This window comes from Oncorhynchus mykiss, chromosome 12 (assembly GCF_013265735.2).
Source record: "Oncorhynchus mykiss isolate Arlee chromosome 12, USDA_OmykA_1.1, whole genome shotgun sequence".
Lineage (NCBI taxonomy): Eukaryota > Metazoa > Chordata > Actinopteri > Salmoniformes > Salmonidae > Oncorhynchus > Oncorhynchus mykiss.
In genome coordinates this window covers 64,136,107-64,152,642 of record NC_048576.1, presented here as the reverse complement: position 1 = coordinate 64,152,642, position 16,536 = coordinate 64,136,107, and the positions used below count along the sequence as shown (strand labels likewise).

Sequence of the window (16,536 nt, the reverse complement as noted above, 5' to 3'; positions counted from 1 at the left end):
ATGTCAATGCAAATATTTGCTAGCTAGCTAACCAACAACTGTAACAATGTATTTGAGACAACAGGTGGTCATTGTGCAAATGTACTCGTTTGCAATAAACATTGGAGACAAAATATAACTTACATGTCAACTATATAAGCCAACCTTATCTGTTTTGCCACATGGTTGAATACATGTCGATTTTGTTGCTAAATCGACAGAGAGAGAATGAACACAGGTATTGTTAGTGAAGGGTAAGATAGTTTAATGTTAAATCAGGTTTACGATTGAGTGAACTGCTAATATCAATACGGAACAGAAATTATCCCAGAATTGACCTTTAGCTCAATTCAGGTAAACATTATTTCAAATCAAAGTTTATTTGTCACGTGCGCCGAATACAACAGGTGTAGTAGACCTTACAGTGAAATGCTTACTTACAATGCACTAACAAATAGTGCAAAAAATGTGTTGGGGCGGTATCCAAACTGAAGTGGGTCTAAGGTGGCCGGTAAGGTGGAGGTGATATGATCCTTGACGAGTCTCTCAAAGCACTTCATGATGACAGAAGTGAGTGCTACGGGGCGGTAGTCATTTAGTTCAGTTATTTTTGCCTTCTTGGGTACAGGAACAACGATAGCCATCTTGAAGCATGTGTGGATAACATACTGGGATAGGGAGCGATTGAATATGTCCGTAAACACACCAGCCAGCTGGTCTGCGCATGCTTTGAGGACATGGCTTATCCCTATTCATGGCTTTATTATGCGTGCCGACGTCGGCAACATGGCTACAGAAAAATCGCCATGTATAAATCCAAACTGTACAAAAATGCAAACGCAACATGCAACAATTTCAAAGATTTTACTGAGTTACAGTTCATATAAGGAAATCAATTCAATGAAATTAATGTATTAGGACTTAATCCATTGATTTAACATGACTGGGAAGACAGATAATATTTTAGTCAGGCAATGTCCACGTTATTCTCACATATTTTAGAATGTAATTATAATGTGAATATCAAGGCCTAAAAAATACGTTGTTAAAGTGGTAACAGTATAATTTTTATTTTACACTTTTTGCATGGATGGGGGTTCTATATTAAGCCCTATTAAGTACAATTACATAGATTATACAACTGTATAACATTCATGTACTTATGCTGCAGTAGTTTATGTGTCGGTGGGCTAGGGTCAGTTTGTTATATCTGGAGTACTTCTCCTGTCTTATCCGGTGTCCTGTGTGAATTTAAGTATGCTCTCTCTAATTCTCTCTTTCTTTCTTTCTCTCGGAGGACCTGAGCCCTAGGACCATGCCTCAGGACTACCTGGCATGATGACTCCTTGCTGTCCCCAGTCCACCTGGCCGTGCTGCTGCTCCAGTTTCAACTGTTCTGCCTGCGGCTATGGAACCCTGACCTGTTCACCGGACGTGCTACCTGTCCCATGCCTTATTAAACCTCAAATACAGTACATGTTTTACATTTCCTACATTGCAGGAAAGTTCTCCTTCAACAGGGTGATCAAATTAAGATCCTACATCTGTAACTCCTTTTAGCCTCAGAGTGTCTGAGTGGCTAGGTTCAGGATGGGTTAAATGAACTAAACAGGACCCACAGCCTGTTACACTCTATTATGCATACGGCTCTGAAGACTAGTCTGTCACCTGATTCCACTGCTATAGTACAGATAACACCCCCTAACAAGGGCTCCGGTTACATTATACCTCTTATTAGGGAAATGGGAAGACTGACTCTGGACCAGTTGTTATGGTTAGACTCAGTAAGAAAAGCACCACTTATTTTTAAATTAGGAATCCAATGTGCCAATTGTTTATTTCTGTGTTTACCTGACTAATGCTACTACTTTTTGGAAAATGTGTTGTATAATGTATAACATGTTGTCTTGTTACCTCAAAATGCATCAACATTACAGTCACACTGATGTGGGCAAAGTTAATTTTAATGCATATTCCACTATGGGGTAAAAAAACAACATAGAAATACACACCTATGCGCTCTATAACTCTGCTCTATACAAACAGGAACAGACATACTGTGTATGGCACAAAAAAAACACACACATACAGCACAACTGCTATTCAACCCAACCCAGTGTCCACCCTCTGTCACATACACACACATACACACACACCCTCGTCTAAGAGAGCTCCAGAGGTATTGTGACGGTAAAAGGAAGTGTACCAATGTGCTGCCTGTCAGGTAAACTTTGCTCTATGTGGTTCGGTGAAGGACACTGCATTGATTGGGGTAATAACCACAACCATAAACAGCACAAAGGACCCATACAGTACATCGGTCCTTCGTGTTTCTCTAGCTTTGTTCCTGCATCTCTAACCTTTCTCATACTCTGTAACTGACCTGACACACACACACACACCATACGGCAGACACATGCACATATGTAATGTACACACGCACGCACACACACACAGTGAATGAAGAGGTTCTTACCAATAGAGCGAGACGACATGGTGTGGAAGGCCTGCTCCCCTATCTTAGCAAGGGTGCTGAAGTAAGCCTCACTGGTCACAGCAAGGGCTAAACACACACACACAGAAACAAACAAGCAATTGAATTGCATATCCAGTTGATATGATTCACGCTGCTGACATGCCAGAGTTAGACTCATGCCAGTAAAAGCACAACAAACACATGAATCTGAAAGCAGCAAATTGCAGAAAGTTTGTTTAATATGCGTCGACAGATTCATCTATAATTGATTCAAATAGTTGGGCCCATCGCATATACATGTTCCATATCTCATTGCTTTGGAGTGGAAAAGGACTGCTGCAGACAGAACATAAACTGGACAGACACATTTACATTCAGCAGTTCAACCAATAGAAACATGTGTAGGTCATATTATGTCCTATAGGTTCATCGTAATAAACATTCCCAAGTGATATGGCAGTACTTTTACAAGGGAAACCTTATGAACTCTGTTGACAAAATGAAAAGTAATTTGTATTTATTTCCAGGTTTGTTGTGTAGAAGGGAGGAGAGGCGACAAGGAAGGGCACAACAAATGATCTCTCATTGATGAGATGATATAGTTCTGAGAAGAATCTCTAGTATAAATCAGTCATATACTAACTGTAATGAGAATGACTCTTGTCACAATGTACTCTATTTTATTTGAATGCTTCATCGTATTCAAATGCATGCCACAAAGGTCATCGGTTTCACTTCCTTTCTTTCTCACCTTGGAAAGCCTGCATGTAGCTGTTTCCCAAAGACACTAACTTCTGTAGACTTGGGTTGAACTGATCCATCAGGCTCTGTTGACACACACACAGAGACAGGGAGAGACACACACAGAGACAGACACACACGGTGAGACATTGAAAGGTGTGGTCCTTATCTTGAACAGTAAGCTGTATACATATACCCTGTTCATAAGTGATATTGTATTTATCCATAGAATACTGTACTGCTCACAACTATAGTGCGCCAAATTGAACAGAATATAAGAACAACAAATGTGCATTGCAGATTAGGCCTACAGGTGAAGCTTATATCTAGGGCTACGCAACAATTGTCAAGATTTCAAACCAAATCTCACTCACCGCGTATATGCCCAAAGTAGAGCGATGCAACTGGTCGCTGTTTTGTCCAGACATTCTGACGCTCAAAGTGTTCCCACTGGCTGCCTATGAAACATTCAATCTATTTATTTATACGTTGTGAAAATGAAGGGTGACAGTCCCGAAAGTCCCCTATCCGTATCAACGCGGATGTTCTAATTCACAGGAAACTGGGCGGGGAGCAGAACAGAACGTGTGAGTAATTGACACTGGAGCTCAGAGAGGACTGTTGTCAATTATTAATCAAGTCAAAGCTATAAACGATTCAACAACACAAAACACGCAGCGACTAGTGACCTAAGCTTTACAAAGATAGGTTATTTGTGTAAGTAGGGGACTTAAATGGCCATTTATCTCCATTACAATACCAGTGTCTACATATGTGAAAAAAAGTGAATTTCTACGTTTTGTAGAAAAATATATAAAGTTCTACCCGATGACATCATCAAAAGTTAAAGCGTTTTAAAGATTGTGTTTGAAAATCACAATGGGTTTCGGGTGACGTGGGAAGCAAGAAAATACCGATCCCTCTGGCTAGAAACTAGTTGCCGGTTTAGAAAATCTGTCACGCCAGCTCCCGCTCCCCCTCGAGCGCCAGGCTGCCGGATTGTCAGGCTCCCACGCCTCAGCTGGCTGATCAGGCTCCCACGCCTCAGCGGGTTTGGCAGGCTCCCAGGCTCCCATCATGCCTCAGCCGGCTCGCCAGGCTCGCCCAGGTGGGATGCCGGGTTGCGCCCCTAGAGGGGGGGGGGGGGGGGGGGGGGGGCTACTGTAACACCTGTTTCCACTCCTCCGCTATGCCCATCATTACACACACCTGTCATCATCATTACGCACATTAGCGCATCATTGGACTCATCTGAACTCCTTCACTTTGTTGATTGCTCCCTCTATATCTGTCTGTTCCTCAGTTTGATCCCGGCGTCAGCATTGATGTCGTTATGTTTTTCATGTCCAGACGCTGACATGTCTTGTTTCATGTCTGTTTATTAATTAAATGTTCACTCCTGTACTTGCTTCTCGTCTCCAAGCGTCTGTCCTCACAAAATCAGGTTTACTTACTTTTAATCCTACCCTGTGATGTCACAGAGAATAATTGTTTACGTTTTTAACCACAGATCAAAGAAAGACACCATGTAGACACTGGTATGACGCTGGAGATAATGAATACAAGGTTGAAAAGTGGCAGAATTGCCCTTTAATAATACATTTAATCCATCATCAATACTCATCAGATGTCAAAGTTAACTGGAATGATTCAATGAGTGAATTTTATAACATTCACAATCTGATTAGCATGTGCTCATGTTCACACCCAGGATAGTGTGTGCGTGTGCTCGGGTGTGCGTGTGTGTGAGCTATCCCAGCATGAGGGTTCAGATGTATCACCAATAGGAATGACTTATCAGATTCTCCTGTGACCTCAAACACATACAACTCTCAGGTATGTGAGCTGAGGCAGTGAACTAGTCAATAATTATCCCATCTCCCCACGAACTACTGTTACCAACCTTTCTGTTCACATATAATACAGATTATTACAGAAGCTCGTGATAGTAGCTAGAACTATAGTTCCCAATTTCCAACTACGAATACGATTAATTATTATTATATTTAATATGACAATATGTTAGAAGAATCATTGTATTTCCTATTTATGTCCTGCTAACTGCCAAAATGTATTATAAACATGAGGATACTCTCGTCTATTTAGGTATTGGTTGAAGCTCACTGTTAAATTCAAATCTCCCTACCATCATATATCTAGGCTAATAGGACACCGATTTCAAATCAACTTGATTGGAGATACACAACTCACTCTCTGCCTCTTGTCATGATCAACGCATTTTCAAAAAAAAAATCGACTAGCGACAAATCTAGCGACTTTTTCTGGTGTTATTGGAGACTTTTGTAGATCCTGACGTGAAAGCATGTATCATTCTTACTCTTCTCAACGAGCAGCAGGTGCTACCGTGGGCCCCACCCCCATCCCAAAGCACTCACAGGAGGCCCAGTCCTCACAAAGCAGTCACTCCCAGCTGCAGCCAGAGCAGGAGATGTTCACCCCTACGCGTCCAGACTGCAAATGAATCGTGCATGCGAGAAGCCGCCACTGGCTGATCCCGCCCTGGCTTACATTCAGCGCGGGATGTAAATGGGATGTAGATGTAAAATGTTCTTTGTCTAAAATAAATCACTGCACTTACTCACCTTGTCCACTGTGTGTGCGCCTCTCTGTAACATAAGCTAAACATCTAGCTGGCTAGCGCATCATGTCTCAGTCTAAACTGTACACTCAAAAATACAGAAAGGAGTGGGAATCAAACCCTGAATTCAAAGGCTGGTTGAAGCCATTTATTGGAGATGATACATGGGCATACTGCCTGTATTGGAAGGCTGATTTCTACGCCAAACTTAGTGATGTAAAAAAAAACACATGACAACTCAAAAACATACTCAAAGGGCAAAGCCTCATAACAGTTCCACCCAAAACAAGCTGCCATTTATGGTTAAAAAAAATTGACTCTGCAAAAAAGCCTGAGGCCACCATGGCATTAGCTATCTCTGAACACTGTTCCATGCTGGCATGTGATCACATTGGAGAAGCATGTAGAGCAGCTTTCTCAGACTCCACTGCTGCTACCCACTTCCAAATGCACAGGACAATGTGCCCAGAAATTAATAATGATGTTCTAGCACTTTACATTCTGAAAAGTTGGTCACAGATGTGGGAGACCAGCGTTTCAGCCTCCTCCTTGATGAGTCCACGGATGTAAGTGTTTCTAAGTACCTGGGGGTTGTGTTAAGGTAATTTAGTGACACCAAGCAGACAATTGTATCAACATTTCTTGCGCTTGTTGAGTTGGAGGGTGGAGATGCCAAATCTATAGCCCGTGCTGTTGTGGCTTTCCTTGACAAGTGTTGTCTTAAAAAAGAGAAACCCCTGGGGATAGGGACTGACAATGCCTCTGTTATGGCGGGGATTAGCAATGGGATCCATAAAGTGCTGAAGGAGGAGTATGGCCTCAAATATCTGGTTCTTATTCGCTGTGTGTGCCACTCTCTGCAGCTTGCTGTAAGTCATGCTTCCAATGACACCATCCCCCGTAGTGTGGAGTACTTGGTACGAGAGACTTATAACTGGTTTTATGTGTCTCCAAAGCGCAGGGAGGCCTACAAGGCCTTATATGAGACCATCAACTGGGGAGAGAAACCTTTACAGATAACCAAGGTGTGTGCCACACGTTGGCTCTCCATTGAACCTGCGGTTCCACACATTTTGGTCCAGTGGGAGGAGCTTAGGCTGCATTTCTCAGTCACCGAGTCCAGTGAACACTGCTACATGGCTGAGGTTTTATACTCCATGTACAGTGATCCTTTTTTGAAGTCAGTGCTGGGTGAGGTACAGTTGGCCATCAAGGCTTTTGAGGGAGAGCAAGTAGATCCTCTTAAGCTACTTGACAGCTTGGTTAGCCTGATCAAGTCTGTGAGCAGCAGGGTGCTGAATCCACTGGCAAATGTTGATGTACTCAAAGGGCCAATAGATGGATACATCAGTCCCAAACCGCACCTTGGTTACCTTTTGAGTCAAAAGCAGCAGAGCTCCACCTTGCGCCCGAGGATGAAAACAATGTCTGAAAGCGGTGTGTAGCCTTCACCATCTCCCTCACTAATGAGTTGAGGGTGAGACTGCCGGACAACATCGAAGCGGTGTGTAGCCGTCACCATCTCCCTCACTAATGAGTTGAGGGTGAGACTGCCGGACAACATCGAAGCAGTGCATTACATGTCCGTTTTCAATGTGGAGGAAACTCTAAAGCACAATAAGAGCCCTGGAGAAATTGAAAAAAATAGCCAAGCTCCTTGGCTACTCCCCTGCAGAGATAGACAAGATTGTCCAGCAATGGCGTGCCATCCAACTTAGTAAATGGAATGAGACAAAACACACACTGGGTTCTGGAGTGAGATTTGGAAGTTCAGGGATGCAGCTGATATCAACCCGTTTCAAGAACTTGCCATGGCTGCTGTGTCTGTGTTGTCCTTGCCACACTCGAATGCTGAAGTCGAGAGAGTATTCAGCCAGATGAGTGTGGTAAAAAGCAAACTTAGAAATCGGATGTCCTTGCAGACCCTTAACTCCATCCTGTACATTCGATATGGACTGAAGCTGTCTGGTGAGGCTTGCTATGAGCACCAGCTGCCTGATAATATTTTGGAGCTGATTTTGGCACATTAGCTGCTTACTCATTTAAGTCAGCTCCCTCAGTTGCTGAACCTGCCATAGAGAGCCTTGACCAAAATGATGATGACCCACTCTTTCTGTGAGCCAGCACAGCCTGTGTGTGTGTGGAGGGGGGGGTCTGGAAAAAAAAACAATTAACCTGAATTAGGGCCAGACTTGTTACCATAATTTTCTCACATTGCCATTGACAGTTTTTTCTATTGTCTCTTTTTGGTTCATTTAGATTGTTAATGTAGATTGTATACAAAACAAAATAAAAAAAATGTTATGGGTTAAACATGTTAATGTTTTACTGTGACTTGTTGTAGGCTCCTAAGTGGACCATAAGGTTAAAAACCAAACCAAATTAAGAAGAAAAAAAAAAGAAAAAAAAAAACTAAGTAACTCCGCCAGAGTGTCTCTTTTGGGTCACTTTTGCCAGTCCCAAGCCCTGATAAAGGAGGAGGGTTGGAATTGTGACATAAAAAAAACAAGAATCAACAGAAGAAAGTTCATTTGTAGTTCTAAACATATTTAGGGTGTTGTTTTACTCACTTTTAGTCTCTCCCACGACGTGATTCCTCTCCTACAGCATCCATCACAATTACATACACTTATGCAAATTAGGCGATTACGTCATTTAGCGACTTCTAGTTACTTTTAGGACAGCCAATAGCTACTTTTATAAGAACCACATACCATATTTTTTTTAACATTGTCATTAGCAATTGAGTATTTATTGTGGCTACCTAGCTCAAATTCTAGAAGTCGGATTAAAAACGAGACTATAGCGTCCATTGAATTTAAACTGTCGGATAGGCTAAATTTGTAAGTGCAGTTTTTATGAAATGTATCATTTATCACGTGCACATTTCCTTCAATTAGAAAACAATGATGTGCTAACTTTTTGTAACATTTCTAATCAATGCTAACATATTTTTAGCTGAATCTCAGAGTGCTCAGCAACTTGCCAACACAAACAGGTCGCCGCCTCTACCAGCCAGCCATGATAAGAAGTGGTTGAGGACAAACCTAAGCTACTATAGATGTCTTGAATACCAACATATAGCTGAGGTTAATCAATACATGCACACAGATAATTGTCCAACATGAAAAATGGGTTGGTTGTTATTAGTGAGCTGAATGTGGTTTTGTTTTGATTAGCTAATGTTAGTTAGCTAGCCAGCAGCTGTAACATTAGATAACTAGCTAACATAACGTTATACCACAGCATAAGTTACCTGTCAGATGAGAACTAATGTTGGCTAGCTTGCTAACCAACAAGCGAGGAAAGCTACCTACCTATATTTTTCCTGTGAAGGTGTTTTATAAAGCTGAAGTCATCTGTGTAAACTAACAGATAAGCTAGCTAAATGTCCTTGCCTGCTATAGTCAGTTAGCTAACTAGCAAAAACTCAATGTTGACCATAACTTAGCTAGCTATATCCCACAATATTCCACATAGCATAGCTAAGTAAAGTTCATAGTCAACACCAAACTTTGGAAAACTGCCACACAGCTCATTTATAATACATTGTGCAATGGGCATTGCTCATCTAACGTTAGCTACTCCATAAAGTAAATTTGGCTTGCTTGCTAACGTTACATGTACAACCAGATTTCAATTTATAACATAACACCTGCTTGCTCATTTAACATTAGCTAACGTTACAGACCTTACCCTATGCATTGATTCAGTACGCGCCCTCCTCTCAATGCAATTGTCTTCCTGTCATTATAATCCAAATTTGCACTGACTGATCAATAGTGTCAAATTACTTTTCAGTGTGTTCCCAAAAATCTGAATTTGCCACACGTGCACCCAGTTAAAACGTGCTAGTGCAACCGAATCTGAGCGCAGTTTAAAGAAAACGCTATGCTTGCTAACCTGGTTAGAGCTAAATCTATATATGACCTAACTAAAATGATGCTGTTTTCAACACATCAACTGTCTAAGACAATTTATTTTTGAGCAAGCAAGATAAATACACGTTCAATCAGTACTGAGTGAATGAACAACAAAGACATTGTGCAACAAAAGCTTCCAGGCGCATGTCCACAATCCGCTACTCTGCCATACAGCACTGTTTCACTGGGCAGTACTGTAGGGATGGCGTGAATCTCATGGATGAGGGCAACGACCTCTTCCTTCCTTGAGAGTCTGAGAGCTGGTCTCTCCTCCGTTCTTGCGAGACGGATGCAGTAGTACATACCAGCCCACTCACTGCCTCTTGCCTGCCAGTCCACGAAACCAATTAAAACTATACACTAAAGAGAATGGTCAAACTGTGTCCTCAGTTCCAAAGACGGCGACGCTAACCATTGTTATAAGCACATCAACTTGACACTATTTATATGGACTGTCTGGCCTATTTAACTGGACATGCTGATGATGACAGGAGTTATCAACATTGTTCTTGATGATCCACAGCGTTATGTAGGCTTTTCTGATCAAGCAGTGCTACAACACCTGATTCTACTACTCAGCTGTTCACTGAGACCAATAATAGTATAATCAGGTGTGGTAGAACTGGGCTTGAACAAAAAAAGCCTGCATAAACCTGTAGCTTCTCAAGAGCAGTTGTGGCCATCCCTGAATTGTATTTACAAAGTTGACTATACATTTTGTTGTAAATTTGATATTTAGTTATAACTCACTTTTGTTTACAGGTAGTGTAGTACTAGGCCTTTCTTCAGTAAACTATAAGGTACAGTTTCATGTAAATAGTTAATGTGTACATGTTGATTATGTGTGTATTTTCCAGGAGGTTGTTCGATTGTCTTAAAATCTAAGTAACATGATTTTAAAAATCAGAGGAAAGGAAAGAAAGAAAGATGTTGGTGGGAAAGGGTGGGGAGAAGTTGAGAGGGGCAGAGAGAGATATAGTTGAGGGGCAGAGAGAGATATAATGAGAGAAAGAGAGATGGAGAGAGTTAAAGAAACAACAGAAGGGAAAGAGAAGAGAGAGAACTGAGCGAGAAAGAGGTCTGACAGAGAGAGAAAGCTGAAAGTGGGGGAGAGAGAGAAAGTGAGAAAGTGAGAGAGCGAGAGAGAAGGCCCTTGAGCTCTCATAAAACTAGTGGCGCAGTACTCATGGTCTGTCTGTCTGATGGCTATTTGTACACTAGGTGGCACCATAAAACCACCGGAGACATGACTGGAATTTTAAACATCATTGACTCTCTCGCAGCGGCGCTGTAGCATACCCTACACCAAGGGCGGGGCAAAGTATGGCCTGCCGGGCACTTCAATACGGCTTGCGAGACATAAAAAAAATTAAAATAATGATTTTAACAAACAATTAGTCCCCCGAAAAATGTGGCCCTCCGTTGAATTTCAAAATCCCGATGTGGCCCTCGAGCCAAAAGGTTTTCCCACCCCTGCCCTACACTAAAACCCTTCACAGTTTGAATGGAACCCTAAAGGCTGCCTACAGATATAGATCTTTGCAGCAGCAAATAATATAGCAGTGCCTTAGACTGCTGCGCCACTCGGGAGGATCCCACAAATAGATTTTAACAAACAATTAGTCCCCCAAAAAATGTGGTCCTCCGTTGAATTTCAAAATCCCGATGTGGCCCTCGAGCCAAAAGGTTTTCCCACCCCTGCCCTACACTAAAACCCTTCACAGTTTCAATGGAACCCTAAAGGCTGCCTACAGATATAGGTCTTTGCAGCAACAATACATATAACTAAACTCAGTAAAAAAATACATGTCCATTTTTTCAGGACCCTGTCTTTCAAAGATCATTTGTAAAAATCCAAATTTCTTCACAGATCTTCAATGTAAAGGGTTTAAACAATGTTTCCCATGCATGTGCAATGAACCATAAACAATTAATAACCATGCACCTGTGGAATGGTTGTTAAGACACTAATAGCTTACAAACGGTAGGCAATTAAGGTCACAGTTATGAAAACTTAAGACACTAAAGATGCCTTTCTACTGACTATGAAAAACAGCAAAAGAAAGATGCCCAGGGTCCCTGCTCATCTCCGGGAACGTGCCTTAGGCATGCTGCAAAGAGGCATGAAGACTGTAGATGTGGCCAGGGCAATAAATTGCAATGTCGGTACTGTGAGACGCCTAAGACAGCGCTACAGGGAGACAGGACAGACAGCTGATCGTCCTCACAGTGGCAGACCACGTGTAACAACACCTGCACAGGATTGGTACATCCGAACATCACACCTGCGGGACAGGTACAGGATGGCAACAACTGCCCGAGTTACACCAGGAACGCACAATTTCTCCATCAGTGCTCAGACTGTCCTTAATAGACTGAGAGAGGCTGGACTGAGGGCTTTTGTAAGGCAGGTCCTCACCAGACATCACCGGCAACAACATCGCCTATGGGCACAAACCCACTGTCGCTGGACCAGACAGGACTGGCAAAACGTGCTCTTCACTGACGAGTCGCGGTTTTGTCTGACCAGGGGTGATGGTTGGATTCGTGTTTATCGTCAAAGGAATGAGCATTACAACGAGGCCTGTACTCTGGAGCGGGATCGATTTGGAGTTGGAGGGCCTGTCATGGTCTGGGGTGGTGCGTCACAGCATCATCGGACTGAGCTTGTTGTCATTGCAGGCAATGATGTGGTACCCTTCCTGCAGGCTCATCCTGACATGACCTTCCAGCATGACAATGCCACCAGCCATACTGCTCGTTCTGCGCGTGATTTCCTGCAAGACAGGAATGTCAGTGTTCTGCCATGGCCATCGAAGAGCCCGGATCTCAATCCCACTGAGCACGTCTGGGACCTGTTGGATCAGAGGGTTAGGGCTAGGGCCATTCCCTCCAGAAATGTGTGGCAACTTGCAGGTGCCTTGGTGGAAGAGTGGGGTAACATCTCACAGCAAGAACTGGCAAATCTGGTGCAGTCCATGAGGCGGAGATGCACTGCAGTACTTAATGCAGCAGCTACAGACTGTAACTTTTGATTTTGACCCCCCCTTTGTTCAGGGACACATTATTCAATTTCTGTTAAGTCACATGTCTGTGGAAATTGTTCCATTTATGTCTCAGTTGTTGAATCTTGTTATGTTCATAGACATATTTATACATGTTAAGTTTGCTGAAAATAAGCGCAGTTGGCAGTGAGAGGATGTTTCTTTTTTTATGATGCATGTAATCCCTTATGGAAAAACCACATGAATTCTTGTGTGAAGTTAGTGAAATAACATGTGACAACATGTGAAGCAACATGTGATAACATGAAACTGCACGTGGCAACATGTGAGAACATGATCTCATGTTAAAGAAATTTGACAACTTGGGGATGCAACATTTCAACATGTGATATACCATTCAACTGAAATCATATGTTTTTGGAAAACGTGATATTCCATGTGAAAAAGTGTTTTTGAAACATTTCACACCTTGCTCAAGGACACATCAACAGATTTTTCACCTTGTTGACTCAGTTATTCAAACCAACGACCTTTCAGTTACTAGTCCAACGCTTGAACCGCTAGGCAAATCATGTGCAAGTGAAATTTCAAATGTGGAATGATGTGCAAACATGTGTTTTTGGACCCCTTCACATGAGATATTGAGGGGATTCGATTATCTGTCACGGTTTGCCCCGGTGGGAGGAGTTTGTACCAAGTGATGGCATAAGTTTTAGAACCAGGCTGAAGCCCATGGCAAAGATGGCTCAAAGCAAAAGTTATGTAGATTAAGCATGTGGAATAATAAGTATAATTCTGTGTTTTTACATGCAAAAGGGAGTAATTTTGACAAAAATGTTTTATCTGCCTTAGAAATTAAAACTAGTTTGAGAATTCAATCATATTTTTTATGGAAAATAGATGTTTTATGTTTCTGGACCATGCACCACATTACCTTGTTGACAAGATGACCGAGCGGAGAAGGTTACTGTTCCATTTGAGATGGGAACTCCTCCCTCAACGATTTTGCCTGTTCACATCACGGCCATAGCTGGGTGCATCGTGGCTCATGTTAATAGAATTCCCTCTATGTTGTCACATGTTTAGATTCATCAAATCAAAGCAAATTTTATTTGTCATATGCGCCGAATACAACCTTACAGTGAAATGCTTATTGACAAGCCCTTAACCAACAGTTCAGTTTTAAGAAAAATACCTAAAAAAAAACAAGAAATAAACTAACAAATAATTAAAGAGCAGCAGTAAAATAACAATAGCCAGGCTATATATAGGAGGTACCAGTACAGAGTCAATGTGCGGGGGCACCAGTTAGTCAAGGTAATTGAGGTAATATATACATGTGGGTAGAGTTATTAAAGTGACTTATACATAGATAATAACAGAGAGGAGCAGCAGCGTATAAAAGAGGGGGGGGGGGGGGGGGGGGGGGGGGGGGCAATGCAAGTACCCTTTAGCTCAGTCCGGATGCTGCCTGTAATCCATGACTTCTGATTGGAGTATGTACGTACAGTCACTGTGGAGACGACATCATCGATGCACTTATTGATGAATCCAGTGACTGATGTGGTGTACTCCTCGATGCCATTAGAAGAATCCCAGAGCATATTCCAGTCTGTTGTAGCAAAACAGTCCTGTAGCTTAGCATCTGCTTAATCTGACCACTTTTGTATTGACTGAGTCACTGGTGCTTCCTGCTTTAATGGTTGCCTGTAAGCAGGAATCAGGAGGGTAGAATTATGGTCAGATTTGCCAACTTGAGGGCAAGGGAGAGCTTTGCACGTGTCTCTGTTTGTGGAGTAAAGGTGGTATAGAGTTTTTTTTTCCCTCTGGTTGCACATTTACATGTTGATAGAAATTAGGTCAAACGGATTTAAGTTTCCCTGCATTAAAGTCCCCGGCCACTAAGAGCGCCACCTCTGGATGAGCATTTTCTTGTTTGCTTATGGCGGTATACAGCTCATTGAGTGCAGTCTTAGTGCCAGCATCTGTCTGTGGTGGTACGTAGACAGCTACAAAAAATACAGATGAAAACTCTCTTGGTAGATAGTGTGGTCTACAGCTTATTATGAGATACTCTACCTCAGGCGAGCAAACCCTCGAGACTTCCATAGATATCGTACAACAGTTGTTGTCTACAAATATACATAGACTGCCACTGCTTGTCTTACCAGAGGCTGCTATTCTATCCTGCTGATGCAGTGTATAACCCGTCAGCTGTATGTTATTCATGTTGTCGTTCAGCCACGACTCAGTGAAACATAAGATATTACAGTTTGTCATGTCCAGTTGGTAGGATATACACTTGAAGTCTGATGTTTACATACACCTTTAAACTCAGTTTTTCACAATTCCTGACATTTAATTCAAGTAAATTCCCTGTCTTAGGTCAGTTAGGACCACCAATTTATTTTAAGAATATGAAATGTCAGAATAATAGTAGAGATAATGATTTATTTCACATATATTTTCATTCTTCACATTCCCAGTGGGTCAGAAGTTTACATACACTCAGTATTTGGTAGCATTGCCTTTAAATTTTTTAACTCGGGTCAAACGTTTCGGGTAGCCTTCCACAAGCTTCCCACTGTCAGGTATGCGTAAACGGCTGTAAGGGAGTCAGGTGCAGGAGAGCAGATATTGGGTTGCCAACGGAGCCTTTTATTTAGGTGAACCAAAAGCACACGGCAAAGTGAACACGAAATAACAACAGCGCAACAAACTAACGTGTGCATAACATGAAATAAACAATACCACACACATACTTGGGGGTAACAGAGGGTTAAATACACAACACATAATGAGGGAAATGAGAACCAGGTGTGTGGGAAAACAAGACAAGACAAATGGAAAATAGAAAATGGATCAACGATGGCTAGAAGACCGGCGACGTCAACTGCCGAGTACCGCCCGAACAAAGGGAGGCATCAACAGTGACAGTACCCCCCCCCCAATGCGCGGCTCCAGCTGTGCGTTGACACCAGCCTCGGGGACGACCCGGAGGACAATGCGCAGGGAGATCCGGATGGAGACGGTGGAACTCTCGCAGCAGCGAAGGATCCAACACGTCCTCCACCAGAACCCAGCATCTCTCCCCCGGACCCTACCCCTCCCAGTCCACGAGGTACTGAAAGCATCGAGGGGGCGGAGGAACCTCCCACACCTCAGACTCCTGGAGCGGGCCAACCACCACCGGCCTAAGGAGAGACACATGGAATGAGGGGTTAATGCGGTAATCGGGGGGAAGCTGTAATCTGTAACAAACCTCGGTCACTCTCCTCAGGACTTTAAATGCCCCCACAAACCGCGGATCCAACTTCTGGCAGGGCAGGCGGATGGGCAGGTTTTGGGTTGAGAGCCAGACCCGGTCCCGGGGTCTCACTACAGTGACGGTCTGCGCCAACTTTCTGGCAGGAGCCAGAACCGGCTGATAGCCCAATACACACTGAAAGGGGGAGAGGTTAGTGGAGGAGTGGCGGAGCGAGTTCTGGGCCATCTCTGCCCAGGGCACGAACGCTACCCACTCCCCTGGCCGGTCCTGGCAATAGGACCTCAGAAACCTACCCACATCCTGGTTTACTCTCTCCACCTGCCCGTTACTCTCGGTGTGAAAATCTGAGGTAAGGCTGACCGAGACCCCCAGACGTTCCAGACCCTTGAAGTGAACTGGGGGCCTCGATCAGGCACTATATCCTCAGGCACTCCATAGTGCCGGAAGATGTGCGTAAAAAAGGCCTCCGCAGTCTGTAGGGCCGTAGGGAGACCGGGCAGAGGGAGGAGACGGCAGGACTTAGAGAAACGATCCACAACGACCAG

At 43.1% G+C, this 16,536-nt stretch overlaps 1 protein-coding gene across 5 annotated transcripts in view; it reads right to left on the bottom strand.

Annotated features, from left to right (window-relative positions):
• baiap2l2a (BAR/IMD domain containing adaptor protein 2 like 2a) overlaps window positions 1–9,788 on the bottom strand; it is a 29,324-nt gene extending 19,536 nt beyond the window's left edge. For 2 of the 5 annotated variants that reach the window (XM_021624530.2, XM_021624531.2), the window contains exons 1-4: window positions 9,492–9,788; window positions 3,571–3,654; window positions 3,207–3,282; window positions 2,456–2,542 (exon numbers count right to left, since the gene is read on the bottom strand). In XM_021624530.2, the coding sequence (XP_021480205.1) occupies window positions 2,456–2,542; window positions 3,207–3,282; window positions 3,571–3,654; window positions 9,492–9,500 (256 nt within the window). In that variant the 5' untranslated portion in view covers window positions 9,501–9,788. Of the gene's footprint in view, window positions 1–2,455; window positions 2,543–3,206; window positions 3,283–3,570; window positions 3,655–8,365; window positions 8,397–9,491 lie in introns of all 5 variants that reach the window. The other 3 variants (XM_036938074.1, XM_021624529.2, XM_021624532.2) reach the window with 2 other exon arrangements.
• Between the last annotated feature and the right edge of the window lie 6,748 nt (window positions 9,789–16,536).